The 15507-nt window shown below is 39.3% G+C and overlaps 1 protein-coding gene across 1 annotated transcript in view; it reads right to left on the bottom strand.

Annotated features, from left to right (window-relative positions):
* Positions 1 to 309: 309 nt before the first annotated feature.
* Positions 310 to 15507, bottom strand: part of Lmbrd1 (LMBR1 domain containing 1) — an 87572-nt gene continuing 72374 nt past the window's right edge. The window contains exons 15-16 of the mRNA XM_051153000.1: positions 1531 to 1622; positions 310 to 1176 (exon numbers count right to left, since the gene is read on the bottom strand). Of these exons, the coding sequence (XP_051008957.1) occupies positions 1063 to 1176; positions 1531 to 1622 (206 nt within the window). The 3' untranslated portion in view covers positions 310 to 1062. The remainder of the gene's footprint in view (positions 1177 to 1530; positions 1623 to 15507) is intronic.

Raw genomic sequence — 15507 nt, 5'->3', positions numbered from 1 at the left:
AGGCAAAGGCAAGTAGATTTCTATGAATTTGAGGCCAGCCTGGTCTACAAAGTGAGTTCCAGGACAGCAGGAGCTGTTACACAGAGGAACCCTGTCGCTTACTACCCTCCCTCCCCTGCCCTGCAAAAGTCTTCCCCAGAAGGAAAAAGATACATTACTTCAAGCATAATGGTAAATACTTTTTAATGAGCTCTTGTTGACATTAGCAAATTAGATTTTCTTTTTCACCACTGAGAACATATTGAGAGCATTCTGTTACGTCACATCTTTAATTTTCTTTTACAGGTTTCCAGACTTTAAATGAAAAAAATAGCTAAGTATGATGTCATATAGGTTACAATGGTTCGCAAATTCAATTTTCAGCATTCATTCTTCTTGATATTTCCATTTATGATAATACAAATTTCAAAGTCTTCTATGAAACAAATAACATCTACATCAATAGATGTGCCTTAAATATTCTTGCAGAGGTAGCAACACGCTCAATGGGTTAATATTTGAACAGTGAAATCTGGAACACATCTTAGAATACCATGGGTTTCAGCAGTTTAATAATTTTTCATGAACTTTACTTGAGTTAGACTAATAATTCTATGGACAAACCTGAAAACAAGCTGCCCATGACAGCTGCGCTTATCGATACGAGCACTACTGCAACACTGCTTAGCCAATCAGAGGACGGTAGTTAAAAGTTTCACATTATTCCAGAGTCCCTAAGGCACAAGACAAGTGACTTATATTTTTAAAAAGCAACAAAGGGAATGTAAATTTTGCAAGATTTTAATAAATTTAACACTATTATACAACAAAGAAAATTTCCACAAACATTCCCTCACAAATCTGGAAATTCCATATTTACACAGTATTATTATAGCAATTTTAAGTGTTAATCTATGATATAATAATGTTACTTCAGAAAACATAAAAAATAGAATTCTTTTTAATGGACATGCTCTCATTTTTGATGAAAGCTTAGACAGTTCATCCTAATGTTACTTTAAGACTTTGAAAATGCACACATATATCCAGGCAGTTTCATAAGCTCTTAGCACTGAGGGCCATTCACACAGAGTAGGCACATGGCTCATCATCACTTATGTCTGAATCTTCGTCCACTCCTTCAATGACTGATTTTTTCCCTTTACAGCAAGATACAATTAATCCAATCAAGAACACCTGTAAATTCAAATATGTGGCGTTATTAAAATCTAAACATTAAGCAATGCACTGTAAACTAAGTTGTTGGAGTTAGAGTGATGGTTCGGTGGCTAAGAGTTGTTCTTGCAGGGGCCTTAGTTTCCTTTCCAGAATCCATACCTCCCATAATGCCAGCGCCTGGAGTCCTGACCGACTTCTGGGCTCCATGGTACCTGCACACACGTGGCATTCACTCACATACATATAAATTACACCTTTAAAAACCTCCCAATGGCAGAGATGAGATTCAACCAGACTCTTGAGACACACACACACAGTTATATGCTAAACGGGATGAAGGAAGGCCGAGTCGTGCTTGGCTACTATACTCACCACAAGAAAGGCCCAGTTACCGAAATAATACGCAGCACTGAAGAACCAGAACTTGTGGAGGAATAAGTAAGTTCGGGTAACAGTACATTGATCTGGAAAAGCAAATACATGATTATGTTCAAGTCGTCACTTTCATAAACCAATGTCTCATTTTGAATCCAAAGGGCTGCTAATCAAAACTACAGGTTAAAACCAAACAGTGAATGGCAGAGCTAGGTCTGTGTCCTCCCCCATGCCTGCTCGCAATCACAGCCAATGTTAAACTGTCAGCTATTACAACATATAAAAAAAAAAAATGAATGTCAATATTATAATTTTGATCCTAAAAGTAAAAGTTTTATTGGCCAGCTCAATTTGAAATAGAAAAATAAGAACAACATGGAGTACCATCAAGAAAATGGAAGAAAGAGTGATCAGGTACGTCAGTAGATACTGCACTTTGTAAGGAGACCAACTCTCAGACAACCACACTTGATAGGATTTTATTGCGTTCCCATCCCCCTGGGAGAGTGTTCCACTGAGAAAACAGTGGTTGTTCTGAAGAAATGCCAGCATCATTGTCTAAAGAGATGGCTCCTGTTGGAAATTCAGACAGCATTATAACTTCAATGAAAACCAATTTATTTATATTTCTCCTTCAAATAAAATGTAAGTCAAAGAGAAAGGAGTCTGGTTACTTGATAGCTGTGGTGGACTTTACACTCACACTATACAAGTACATTACAGTCATCACTCCCATGGAGTTACAAGACCCAAATGCATATGTCCTAAGTGAAGTCTGAGAAAATATTTCAAGCTATTCAGAAAGGCTGCTGCAGCACGGCAGGACACAACTGTGTGAAACACTGGGTTTGCTGCTGCTCACAGGGTTTAACAGCCTTCGGCACTTCAGGGGGCCTTTATTCTCCACAACAAAACTGACTTACAAAGTAACTTCTTTTCTATCTATTAAGAAAGACAGTATGACTTCTGCATACTTCTATCTGAAATGGACAAGGGCCACATATCCTATGTACAACGAGGAGATATCATATCCTACTGCTAATTAAGAAAATACACCTTTAATTTTTACTTTATGAGCTGCCTACTCAGCTCTAATAATGGTTAAGAGGCACTCTTTTCTTCAAACAAAATTAAGCAGGGAGTTTCACTGTCTAGTTTATTATTATATAAGGGGTCTAAAATATTCTTTTTTAATTTTATGGCTGACACACAGTCTCTGAAAAAGTAGAAATTAGATTATATTTTATGAGAACACAAAACCTGCTTAGATATGTTATGCAAATATTTACCCAAATCTCATTTACTTTGACCCTTTCTACTATATTCTAACTTGTGTTTATGAGCTGCTCAATACCAATCTTTGGCGTAGAAATATGCACTTAGCATGGACACAACCTCTTGCTTCCTCCCCCGACCCGTGACGGTTACCAGTGAAATGGCCATCAACTAACTGCCCAGGCTCCCTCATATTATTCCTACTTTTATGGGAATTGTTCCTATTGTTTACTTTTGAGACAAGGTCTTCCTATGTAGTCCAGGCTGGTCTCATGACCCTTCTACCTCAGACTTGTGAGTGCTGAGATTACAGATGTGCACCACATCTGGCTCTAAGTGCTTCGTTGCTCTCCTACCTGTAGCACTCAAGAGCAGGATTTTAACCAGGTGCTATGAGTCAGTGCACCAGTGGAGACACCTAGATTGGAAATTACTTTATCCTTTGCCCTTACCACATTTTACTCTCACTTCAATTACAGAATTATTCCATAGAAATTCACAGTAATATGGCCAATCAGTTTGCTAGTTTCATCAAGTCTGACTATTGGAAAGCATCCACAGAGTATCACCTGTCATCTTATTCAGTATGATGAAGTAAAATAGAACTTAGGATGGGGTTGGCTGGCCTTACAAGGTTTCAGACTGCTAAACAGAACATTTTCTAATTTTCTTAAATTAATATTTGGCTGGGCATGGTGGCTCATGTTTTTAATTTCAGCACTCACAGAGACAGGTGGATCTCTATGAGTTCAAGGCCAGTCTGGTCTACAAGGTGAGTCTAGGACAGCCAGGGTACACAGAAAAACTGTTTCGGGGGAAAATAAGAGACCTCACAAGAGTCTAAGGGTGGCAAAATGACATCCTTGAGTACATCTTCAAAATAAAGCATAAATAAAATGCCCGGTGCATTGAATAAGAGGCTAGGTCACACAGCCTCGGAGTTACACAAGGATCTACCATTTGCCCTCTTTGTTATGTGAACCATGGAGCCTGTGTATGGTTTAAAATGGTTTCCATCCTTTCTTCCCAGATCACTATGCAGACAAAGTGAAGTATATCTAAAACCCTAGGCTGAGTGACAGCTGATACAATAAAATTCATGGTAAAACAATTCACAAGAGCTACAAAATGGCTGCAAATTAAACAACCATTCTGAACGTGCTCTGCAGACGTCCCACAGTGAAAAAGGATCCCTCTGGCATTAGTGTCATCACCAGTTTGCACATGCTCATTATTTTTCTGTACGTTGAGTTGAGACAAAATAGGCTAGGCAAAATTCAAACGTGAACACTTCAGCAACAAGACACACTGCTAAGAAGTAAAAAGCCTTTGAAAATGTTCAGGTTGAATGCTGAGGGGAGCAATAGGCTGGAACTTAGGAAAAATTGTCTCAAATTGCAATGGTTAATCCTCAAGGACAACTGGCTTGGCTATGGGGTCTCTCAGGAGAGGAGTTGGCAGGGAGAAGGAGGAGGGACTAACCGCATGGGACACCACCAAGCCCTGGGCTGCGCCTGAATAAGAAGGGAAACAGGAGAGAGCATTATCTGCTTACTGAGTGTGGACACAATGTGACCACCCGCCACATTTCTCCACTAAGAGGGAAGGCATCCTTTCTTAACCCTAAGCCCAAAGAAGCCCCTCTGCCCTATACTGCCCAGGACACAGAAACAAAAAGCACAACTAATATAAACTTCTTTAAAAACAAAGACAGCATCTTCTCTGGCTGTCACATGAACCTTATGCACAAGTATGAAACTATCTGAAAACGTCACTCACAAGTCTCAAGGCGAAGGGCAACTAAACAAAGAAGCAGAAGCTCTATTCATTTCCACACTAGAGGACACTTTGGGAGCTAAGCCCTGGCTGAATTGGAAATCTCAGGCCAGAAGAGGGATTACAGGACAGCAGCTGAGCTGGCAAGAGCAAGTGCAAGTGAAATCAAATCACTGCCCCAGAGGCCTAATAATCCACTCAGTGACATTTGAAACTGGCTTAGACTGGATTACTTGGCCCACCACCCAAACTGTTATCTTAAATATTTTTCGCCAAACACAATTTACGTGTTCTCCATTTTTAAAGGTGTGCCTTTGATGCAAGCTTTCTAAAAGTAAGATAAAAATATTGTTAGTGTTTGGCTTTGTCAATAAAAACGAAGCTAACTCTAAAAATCCATGCACAACCATGCAATAGCATTTGACATCTTTATGCGCCTGCTAGATTTAGTTTATTTACATAGAGTGGCACATACTCAGAGAATAATGCTTTTAAATTAGCTCCTTGCTAATATTTCGTGCCCAAGGGATGATTCCCCAGTGAACAAAGGGAGAGGTCCTTGTTTACCATCTGCCAGTGTCCAGCTGCTCACCTGAATCACAGACATCTAGCATATCTTAGCTTTCTAAGTTACTTGAGAAAATGACAGCAAAACAATTTAACTTTCTTTAACCTTCAAAATCAATTTAAGGATGGAGAGATGGAGAGATGGCTTAGTGGGCAAAGTGCATGCTGTGCAGGAGTGAAGACCTGTGTTTGGAGCCCCATAATCTGTGCAAAGCAGGGCACAGTAGTATGCATCTGTAACTTCAGCACTCTTGGGATGAGATGGGCGGTAACAATATGAGAATCCTGTGACACTCATAGGCCAGCTAGCCTGAGCCACGCAGCACTGAATGAGAGACCCTGTGTGGGATTTCACACAAGGTGGAAGGTGAAGGCCAACACCTGAGGTATATGCACGTGTGTGAGCATGCGCGTGCGCACGCACACACACACACACACACACACACACACACACACACATACACACACACACACAAGAGAGATGGGGGAGGGAGGGAAGGAAGGGAGACACCGAGTTAGTCAGTGACCACTGAGGGGTTGTATTTTAAAATCAGAAGCACTCAGGAGTCTGTTACTGTTGTCATGAAAAGTCTCAATTACACCAAAGACCATATTTATCTTGAAAACTTCAAATTTGTCTTTCTTTCTGAAGACAGAGTATACAAGAACTGAGAAAGGGCAACATGAGCACATGAGTAAAATGGATAGATTTTTTTTTAAGTCCCATGTTTGCTACCCTTCCTCCATTGCTTCTCACACGCCATCAGAGGAGAAGTAACAGAAATGAAACTAAACCAGTTTGTGTCACACAGAGCAGGCTTTATTTTACCTGATAATTTGAATATTAGACATTTGTTTCTTTTTAGACCACTAGCTCAGTCATTTTTAAGGTATGTTAACATCCACTAAAATAGCTGATCAATAACAATGCCTTTTATTTTAAATGCATTTTTAACAAGCAGTGTCAATGAACTGCACAGCTAAGAGCACCTCCAGGGTTTCTGGGTAAGGGCAGGTGTAATCACAATTGAGCCGTCATGTTGAACCATCACCAAAAGCTAACAAAGATATTTAGACTCTGTAATTATTTATCAAGTGATTTAACTATCAAAACTACAATCAGTTATTAAATGGTTGTCCCACAAGTGAAGTCTATCCTGGAATTGGGGAGAGGATAAAGGGTCCCCAAGGTAGGTGATGAGCACATGGGTAACACATAGCTATGGGGATACAAAGTAGGATTCAGTGGTGGGGTCTTCAGGAATCCCTTTAAACCGCCCCCATTCTATCTTCAGGTATTTTTACAGTACAAAGGAAATACATACATCTAAAATTATTTGAAGAATTATATAAAGCCTCATAAGTGAGAAGGCAGAAAAAAAAAAAAAAGAAAGAAAACAGTAATAAAAAGCAAAGTTGTACTAATTAACTTAAAGTTGAGCAAACACATATAGCTGAATTAACATTTTGTTAATCTCACTGGAAGATCTAGGTTGGCTAACATTAAAGATGGTGTTAAGTCTGAAGGAAAAAATTTTATTACATTTTAAGACTATATGAATCATACCAGGCTAATAAAGACAGAATTTGTCAGGTGTTCTATGCTGATGAGTAAGTTTCCTAGTGACTATTTTAAAGGATATAATATTAAGAATATAACTTGAGTTGATTTCAATTAAGAGGGTCTAAGCTAAGCAAGTGGTCACAGCTGCATCCTAGCATTGCAGAGTGCAGGCAGGAGAGTCTGTTACACCAAGTGTGAGGACAGCCCATGCTACTTGGGACCATCTCAAAAAAGGGACTGGCACTGGAGAAGTTGTGTTTTTACATTTACAAGGTGCCAAAATATATGTATTGTTCTTTTAAGAAAGAATGTTCCCAATTTCATTATATCATCAGTTGGCCATAGAAAACTTTTATTACATTACACATATCATATTATAATGTGAAGACTGTATTCACGTCAACACAGGGTCTCATTAGACTGCTCACGGGGAGCAGACAGGCTGATATCTTTCTTTTGCTTCCTTTCTCATCTATAAGGTAATGCCCTACATATACATCATATTACAACCATGAAAATACTTCTGGTCATGAGGAAAATAATGTACTAGTGCACAGTACCAGACTGTGGCTCCACACAGCTCTTATGTCATACAACTGGTTATAACTATAAGATTACACTATATTATTAAGCATAAGTATGTCACACTGTTCATTCTCCATTTACAAAGGAAAACCCTTAAATCACAGAGTGGATCAGGCTCAGTAATAACTTCAGTAAGTGTAAACAGATTAGATTGTTAAGGAGAATATTTTACATTATCGAAAACAGTGCAAACTTTCAGTGAATACGCTGTAAGTAAGACTCAGGGTAACACAGTCACTCTTACAACCTCATTGTTCTAGAGGCTGAAGCAGGCTGAGTGTGACTCTGAGGCCAGCCTGGGCCACACAGGCAGGGAATCTAAGGCCAGCCTGGGCTATGCAGTAAAACCTGTCTCAAAACAAAATAAAAATTTAAAGCCACCTTCCCTAGCCCCACCAACAACAGCAAAACCAAATGTAAATATGTGTGTACTGTCTCTGGTTGATTTTTTTTTTTTTTTTTTGTGTCATCATTTGGCTCCTCGGCTACGACTATTCTTCTACCTTTGGAATATATCCAGATCGTAGGTACTTGCTGACACTGTCACTAGGACCATGGCTGCTTCCTTGGATTACTGCAAATTACCTGGCAGCTTGCCTCTGTCCCCAGCTCATCACAGTTTATACAGGGGTAGGTAGATCATGGTACACAAGGCAATGCAGGGTCTCCACCTTTTCTGTGTTTAGGGAACAAGCTACAGACATTGCTGTGCCCAGGGTTGCCCTCATGTTAGGAAGGCAAAGCTGAATGGTGAGACCAGTTTGTTGCAGAAAACTTGCAAGCTCACTATTACCCAACCCTTCACAGCACGTCTGCCAGGTTCTGGTCTATGTGAAACAGCTGTTCCAGTGGCCCCGTGTGGATTTAAGTCACATTATACCATTCTCCCATTCACAGTCTCCGACCAAATAGTTTCCTCTGAATACAAAAGCCTTAAAACTATGTGCTGTTCCTATCCCTAGAATGCTCTACCCTAGTTATCTTTGCTATTAATCATCTCAGGTGTTTTCAAATGTCATTGGATCAGTACCAATTCCTTCTCATCATACCTAATGCCCCACTCCATCCCTCCTGAGGACCAGCACTGGTCTCTACGGTTCTCAAACTCTATTGCCTTACATACTTGTGCCATCCCCTTTACTTAAAGGAAGCTGGGCAGGGATAAGACTAATGACTGTTCTGTTCACCATGAGGCACTGGCCTGTGATATCAACACATATATGCTAAACGAAAATGCACAGGGATGCTAAATAACCAGAACTAAGTGATCATATGGGATACTCAAAAGTAAAACATTTAGGACTGTGGTTCTCCACATTATTGAAGATGTATATTATGTCCCAAACATACTTAAGTTGTAACACATATACTATTTAGTGTTGTTTCTTCAAGTAAATTATCACAATTCTGTTGGAGTTGCCTGGTTTCTATCTTATAGACTAAATCTGACTATATTTTACAATTCCAATCCACATCTCTACATGTGTAAATTATTGGACAAAAGAACCATATGTTCTTTCAAAAACCAACAATGCCTCACATCTTTGCATCCAAGGCTCTGGGTCACTTCTAATGTTCTGAAGAGGGTCAAGAAGCTAAACTGAGTTATCTTCACTTAATATGGGACAAGAGGGGTTAAGCTGACCTTTGAATCAGGACAGTAGGCATTGCCTACCATTTTCATCTCACATTATATTGATAGGCTACCCTGGGCACAAGGCATGCAGAGACATTAGAGTCCTGCCACCACAAAGCAGCACAATGGAAGTTCTGCCAAAGATTTTAGGTTCTAGATATATCTACTGACCATGTCAAGTTCTGTAAAAAGGACATTGCTTAAAGCAACCATTCACCTAAACATCAAGTGCCAAGTATCAAACGGTGTTGCAACTCTTCTAATTCCATTTGCTTTGAAAAGACATAAATGTGTGAAAATACACTTAATGTCTGAGCAGGCTTTTTTTTTCTTTTTTGGTTTTTCAAGACAAGTTTCTCTGTGTAGCCTTGGCTGTCCTGGACTCATTTTGTAGACCAGGTTGGTTTTGAACTCACAGTGATCCACCTGCCTCTGCCTCCCTGAACTCTGGGATTATAGGCATGCGCCACCACACCTCTGGCAAAAAACAAAACAAACAAACAAAAACGTTTTTAAATTACTAAATCACACGAATCCACAAAGACAATGAATGTTCTCAAGCAGTATTGTTTAGGTGCCAAGACTTAAAAAATAAACTCTCTGAAACTTCAGATATTCAAGAATACCTAAGTACTTACTGTTTTAGGAAAAGATGGTAAAAGGAATTTAATAACAAAACTTTTAGTGAATATCTCTCCTAGCTGTCTACCTTTCAATAAATCCAAGAGCCATCTACCCCCAAATCACTTTCTACTTGGCAGATGTTTGATTTCATCCTCAAAAAATGTTTGCTGGTGTTTCTTTTCCCTTTAGTTCTAAAGAACAGGAGGTGTTGATCTAAGAGGCACAAAGAAAGTATTCAACTCTTGCCAGAGGGAAAACTAGAATTCTATACTTTGCTTTTGTGAAAAATATTGACAAGTAAGATTATTTAAATATGTCTGTACTCTTCTGCCTACCATTGTACGGAGTTTGCTTTCTACATGGAACCATGTGCAGACAGAGCACTGCATTTCCTGTGCTGCTAATTTAAGTGCTCTCGATGAAGGATAAAGCTGCAGTTGTTTTTGCTTTGTTGTTGTTGTGATGCTTCTACCTAAGGTTGGGGGACTTGAAAACTGATTATTAGAAATTAGAGTAAGTAGCTTAGTGGGAATTAAAGGAACAAGAGCACTCTGCCCAACCCATGGCCAGCAATAGCACAGAGTGGGTAAGAGGAAGAGGAGGAAAGGGCTTGGTACTAGCCTTGAGGATGAAGCTCTCTGGGGCTGGCAAGATGAACATGTTCATAAGCTAGTAGCCAATTAGAAAATAAGAATAGAAACTTGAGGCTATAAATTCTTGATTTTGTTCATTAAATTATGTAGTGTGTTTACATTTTTAACTGTCAAATTCCAAGCACCACTAAAAAGCCTTACTAGTCTAGCTAAGTTCCATTTATTAAATTGAATGCAATGGAAGGGAACAAGAAGATGAAAACAGAAAAAGACAAAGCTCTAGAGGTTGGACTTGGCTGAATCATTTCACGTAAAGTCTTTCAAGGTGGAGAACTAGTAGACTCACTGTAAGATTATGATTAAAAAGTACTAGACTGGGGGTACAAATAAAGTAAAATTCTTGAACCAAGTTCTACTGTACAATTATTACTGATACATAAACTGTTTCAATTATTTCAGATAGGAATGCACACCTCCTAGAACAAGTATTTCTGTTTTAATCCCAGGTCTGGGACATAGGGCTGCTTCAGATTCTCCACAGCAGCTATGATTTGCCTCATGCTCTAGCAGGGGCATGTTTCCGCCAGCTCCAGACAGTTTCTCCAAGTGTATGACATTTGCAATTCTGAGGTCTCTTCAGAGGGTATAAAAATGCTAGAGCCCTGAGAGTGGCTGCTGCTGCTCCTGATGCTGCTATTTGCTGGTCGGAGCTACCCTGACATTGAAGATCAAATGTGCTCCAAGGACCCTTGATGCCCCTTATCAGCAGGAAGTAGCCTAGGGATATCCATGTTCCCTCTAACCTTCCTTTTCTCCTAGCTAGTGTTGGAGGAATGGAAGGGATAGGTGTGGTGTAAGAAGGTAGGAAAAAGAACCCAATAAAGTAGCCAAAATCCAACTACACAGGGCTGTTCTTGCATAAGATCAGGGCTCAATTTCCACCACTTATGTACTTGCTCAAAATGCCTGTAACACCAGTTCTAAGTGATCCAATGTCCTCTTCTGACCTCTGCTGATACCAGGCACACAGACATACATGCAGGCAAACTACATATACACATAAGAAAAATAAAAAAAGAACAAAAATAAAAAGCAAGCAGCCAAACAAACTAAAAAGCTAAACGGCTGTTACTAGCTATAATTTCCAAAACAAAAGTTTCACATTAGAAATATAAAGTTTTTATCATAAAAATATGTAAGAAATTTATGAAGTATTAAAATTATTCATTAAAGTTGAATTGTTATTTCCAAATATGAAACAGCATGTCTGTACTTAAATTTGTGAGTTATTGAAAGTATAAAAAAGTCTTCAGAGGAAAGTGGGACAGAGGAGAGGACATCCTATTGGGACTCTGGGTGGGAGAAGCAAGGGAGAATGGAGAAATAGAAGGATCCAGAGGGTCCTAGAAACCTACAAGAAGAACATTATGATGGGCAGATCTGGGCCCGGAAGTCCTGCTCAAACTATGGCACCAGCCAAGGACAATACATGCAGTAAACTTCAAACCCCTACTCAGATCTAGCCAATAGACAAAACATTCTCCACAGTTGAGTGGAGAGTGGGGTCTGACTTTCATATGAACTCTGGTGCCCCTTATTTGACCACGTCCCCTGGATGGGGAGGCCGGGAGACACTCAGAGGAAGAATAGCAGGCTACCAAGAAGAGACTTGATACCCTATAAGCATATACAGGGGGAGGAGGTCCCCCTCAGTCACAGTCATAGCGGAGGGGAGTAGGGGAAAATGGGAGGGAGGAGGAATGGGAGGATACAAGGGAGGGGATAACAACTGAGATGTAATATGAATAATTAATAAAAAATAAAAAGTCTTCAGTGTTTTAAAGTACTTTGCAGAAAAGAGGATTAACTTGTGAAGTTTTAAATATATTTTATGTAGATTTAAACTTCTGAATACATCCTCAAAGGCTGCAATTCCTGAAATATGAATCTAAGGAGGACTCATTTTATATCACTGAATTTGTCTATAAATAAGTCAAAGTTTATTTCACCGTAAGCAGGGAGATGGAGGAAGGAGAGAGATAAGTAACAGCAAGGGTGTTTGAAACAGCCATAGGGAAGACTATTATTTTACAGGCTTACATAAACATATATGTGTTGGGTGTGATTTTGTGTGTTTGTGTGTGTGTATGTGTCTACACATCAGATAGGCAGACAGAGATATAGTTTAAATGAGTAATGCCACATGGGGCATAATCTTACCAAGAATCACAGTCTACTAAAAGTCCCAGAGCAAGGCAAGGGAAATCTCTCTGAACTTGAAGGTAAGGCCCTACTGCTGAAAACATCACACACTTTAGACAGGACTTGGAGAGTTAAGCTGGAACTGACCGGAAGCCTCTTCCTGGAGAACTAGTTCTCATGGTATCAGAAGGGCAAAAGCGGGCAATAGTCCTGTAAACAATGACTGGCCTGGCAATATATCCTTAAGATGCAGTAGTGGAATGTTTATCTTAGGTGTAACCGACAGCAGTCTAATTGAACTTAGGCCTGCTCAACAGGAGGAAATTAACCCCTGGTACCATTACATTAACAACTGCCTATGGCTGGAGAAGTCAGAGACAGCAGAGAAAAATGTATTACTTTTTCTAAACCAGTATAATTCCAACTGCATTCTAAAAGTATATCCTTATGCTAACAGGTAATTGCTTTCCCCCCTAAACTAGTGAAACTTCAGAGACTGTAACCATGGGGTAGCTAGACCCACCTGAAATATCTACAGTGCAACCCTTACACACAAGGGAAACCTGCTGAGGAGGAGGCGCAAAGACTCAAATGCCAGACAGCTAGGATGCCTGCTGCTAGGTCTTGTCTTCCAGACAGGACAGAGAAGCCGCATGTATGAGGTCTCAACAATATGGCTGTCTAAACAAGGCCTGTATAATGACAAGTTGGACTGATATGACAGCATGCTTGGGAGAAGTTTTACCCCTAGATGAAGAGCTATGGGTAATCAGCAGCTGCTGAGAAAGGGAGAGTAAGTCTTCTCCAGGGATGAGCACCACGATAGGTCATCCAATTCCAAGTAGTCAATACTAAAGGCATTTACACACAAGTTACAGTAACTCAGTAGATTATATATATTCATGTGTTTGTATGTGTGTGTATGCACATCTGGTGTATATATAAAAATATATGTAACAATATTTAAAGAAGAAATTATGGATTTGAGAGGCAGTATGGCGGACACAAAAGGATTAGACAAAATATAGATTATTCTGTATAAAATTCTCAAAAAATTGAAAATGTATATAAGAAATGATAGAGATCTCTAAGATATTATTTTGCTGAAGATTCAGTATTAAAAGCAAATGGAAAAGGTCTTAACTTATTTTTACAAGGAGTTGATCCCTTTAACTGCAATTGCTCAGGGTATCTTCAGTTAGTAATGCACTCACTACATGAATGCTCGTAGTAAGTCCTGCTGCTTACTATGTAGGACAAACCACATTGGCTTATACCAACGGGCAAACCACTTAAACATACATAATTTAAGAAAGATATTACATACTCTTTAACATTAAGTCAAGTAATATGAAATTACATAAAAAACAAAACAAAATAGTGTGCTTTTAAACCCAGAAATGTCATGTTTCACAGTCCTCCATCTTGGTCTACACTTGGTATGCTCTTTAAGGCATCAGGTCTTAAGGAATACAGACTGGCTCTTTCTGTTTCCCTCAAGTATGTACCAGGCAGCATGCCTGCCTAACAATTCAGAATTTTCTTCTTGTTCTTTGTTTTTTGTTTTTCCAAGACAGGATCTCAATACGTAGCTCTGGCTGTCCTGGAACTCACTCTGTAGACCAGGCTGGTCTCAAACTCACAGAGACCACTTGCCTCTGCCTCCAGAGTGCTGAGATTAAAGGTGTGTGCCAGTATACACGGCTGCATTTCAGCATTCTTTAAAGGAGGATATTCTCTATGAAATTATAGTACAGGAACAAATCCTAGAAATTTAACATTTATAGGGCATGCTTTATCTTGTGTATTTTCTACTCGTCCCTTATCTCATTAATGTCCTTTAGGACTTTCATCTCCACTATAGGGTCCGATTCAGGACTACGAACCACATCTGAGCATCTCTCTTTTATGTTCTTACTTCTGTAAAAATTTCTCCCCTTGCCTTTTAAGACACTGACGTTTTGAAGTGCCAAGGCTAATTACTGTAGCATCTTTTCAGTCTGGCTTTGTCTGATATTAATTCACTGATTCACTGCCAGCACAGGGTGCTGTGGGCACACCCCCACAATTCATGTTATCCACCCCTGTCAGGCTGTCACTTCATGAGGTGCACAAAGTCCATTTGCTCCTCCAGCTGTACTGATTCTGATCTTCTTGTGCAGACTTCATTGGGTTCCTCTGAGGTTCAGCTACTATTTTCTTCTTCGTTACAACTTACTCAATGTTGCTTCAATCTGAATCACTTTCAATCATTCCTGTCACATTTATCTCAAACTAGAGTCATTTATAAATCTGCTAGGAATTTACTTATTCATTTTTAGGTTGTTGTTACCTCCTGGTCTTTTGAACTTCTTTTATACTTTCTTTCCAGTTAGCCACTCAGTTCTGTGTTGATAATTCCAACATTAAGTCTGTGCAAGTCTTTATCTCTGCTCACGTTCCTAGCAATTTCCTATGAAAATTCTCTTTTTTGGTGATGCGAGATTGTGTCAAGTTGACAGTTAAAACTAACTAGCACACATAAAGAATTAAGAATACATTCATTTTTGCAAAAAGACTGCACAAGAACTGGTTAAACAGCAAACTCCTAAGTGTCTTTTAGTGTGATTCTGGATTAAAAGTTAATTTACATGCAATTATTAAGACTACTTCAAAGCTACATTAAGATATGGAGTTTCCATTTTACAATCCCTTTCCTTAATTTTCTAGGACTATACTTTATTATATTCTATTAAAACTGTATTCTCAAAAGGCTAAGACTTCCCAATTACTAAGTACTACTGTTTCAATCATCTACACTAGTGACCAGTGCACAGGACATTTTCTTGTCATTAAAATGCTAGGCTTCTGTTACCTCCCTCATTTTCCAACCTGTGTTTTCTCTAATGACCTATGGTTTAGTCTTTCTGTTTCTGGTCAGTCTTAATATCATCTGCTACTTCCACTGCCATGCTGTGTGGAACGAGCACTCTCTTATATTTAGAAAGCAGTAACAACTTTGCAGTAGCAACTTTATTCGAAAATTTAAAGGACAACTGATGTAATACTGTTAGATTTCCTCTCTCTTAAAGGAAACATAAAAGCATGAAATGTAGAGGAAAGAAAATGGGAGACATGGAATCTGGGCCCTTGGACTAAAGCTGAAGGCTCAC

This window comes from Acomys russatus, chromosome 11, assembly GCF_903995435.1.
Source record: "Acomys russatus chromosome 11, mAcoRus1.1, whole genome shotgun sequence".
NCBI classification, from domain to species: domain Eukaryota; kingdom Metazoa; phylum Chordata; class Mammalia; order Rodentia; family Muridae; genus Acomys; species Acomys russatus.
The sequence above is the reverse complement of the archived record's forward strand: the minus strand, read 5'-3'. Positions and strand labels throughout refer to the sequence as shown.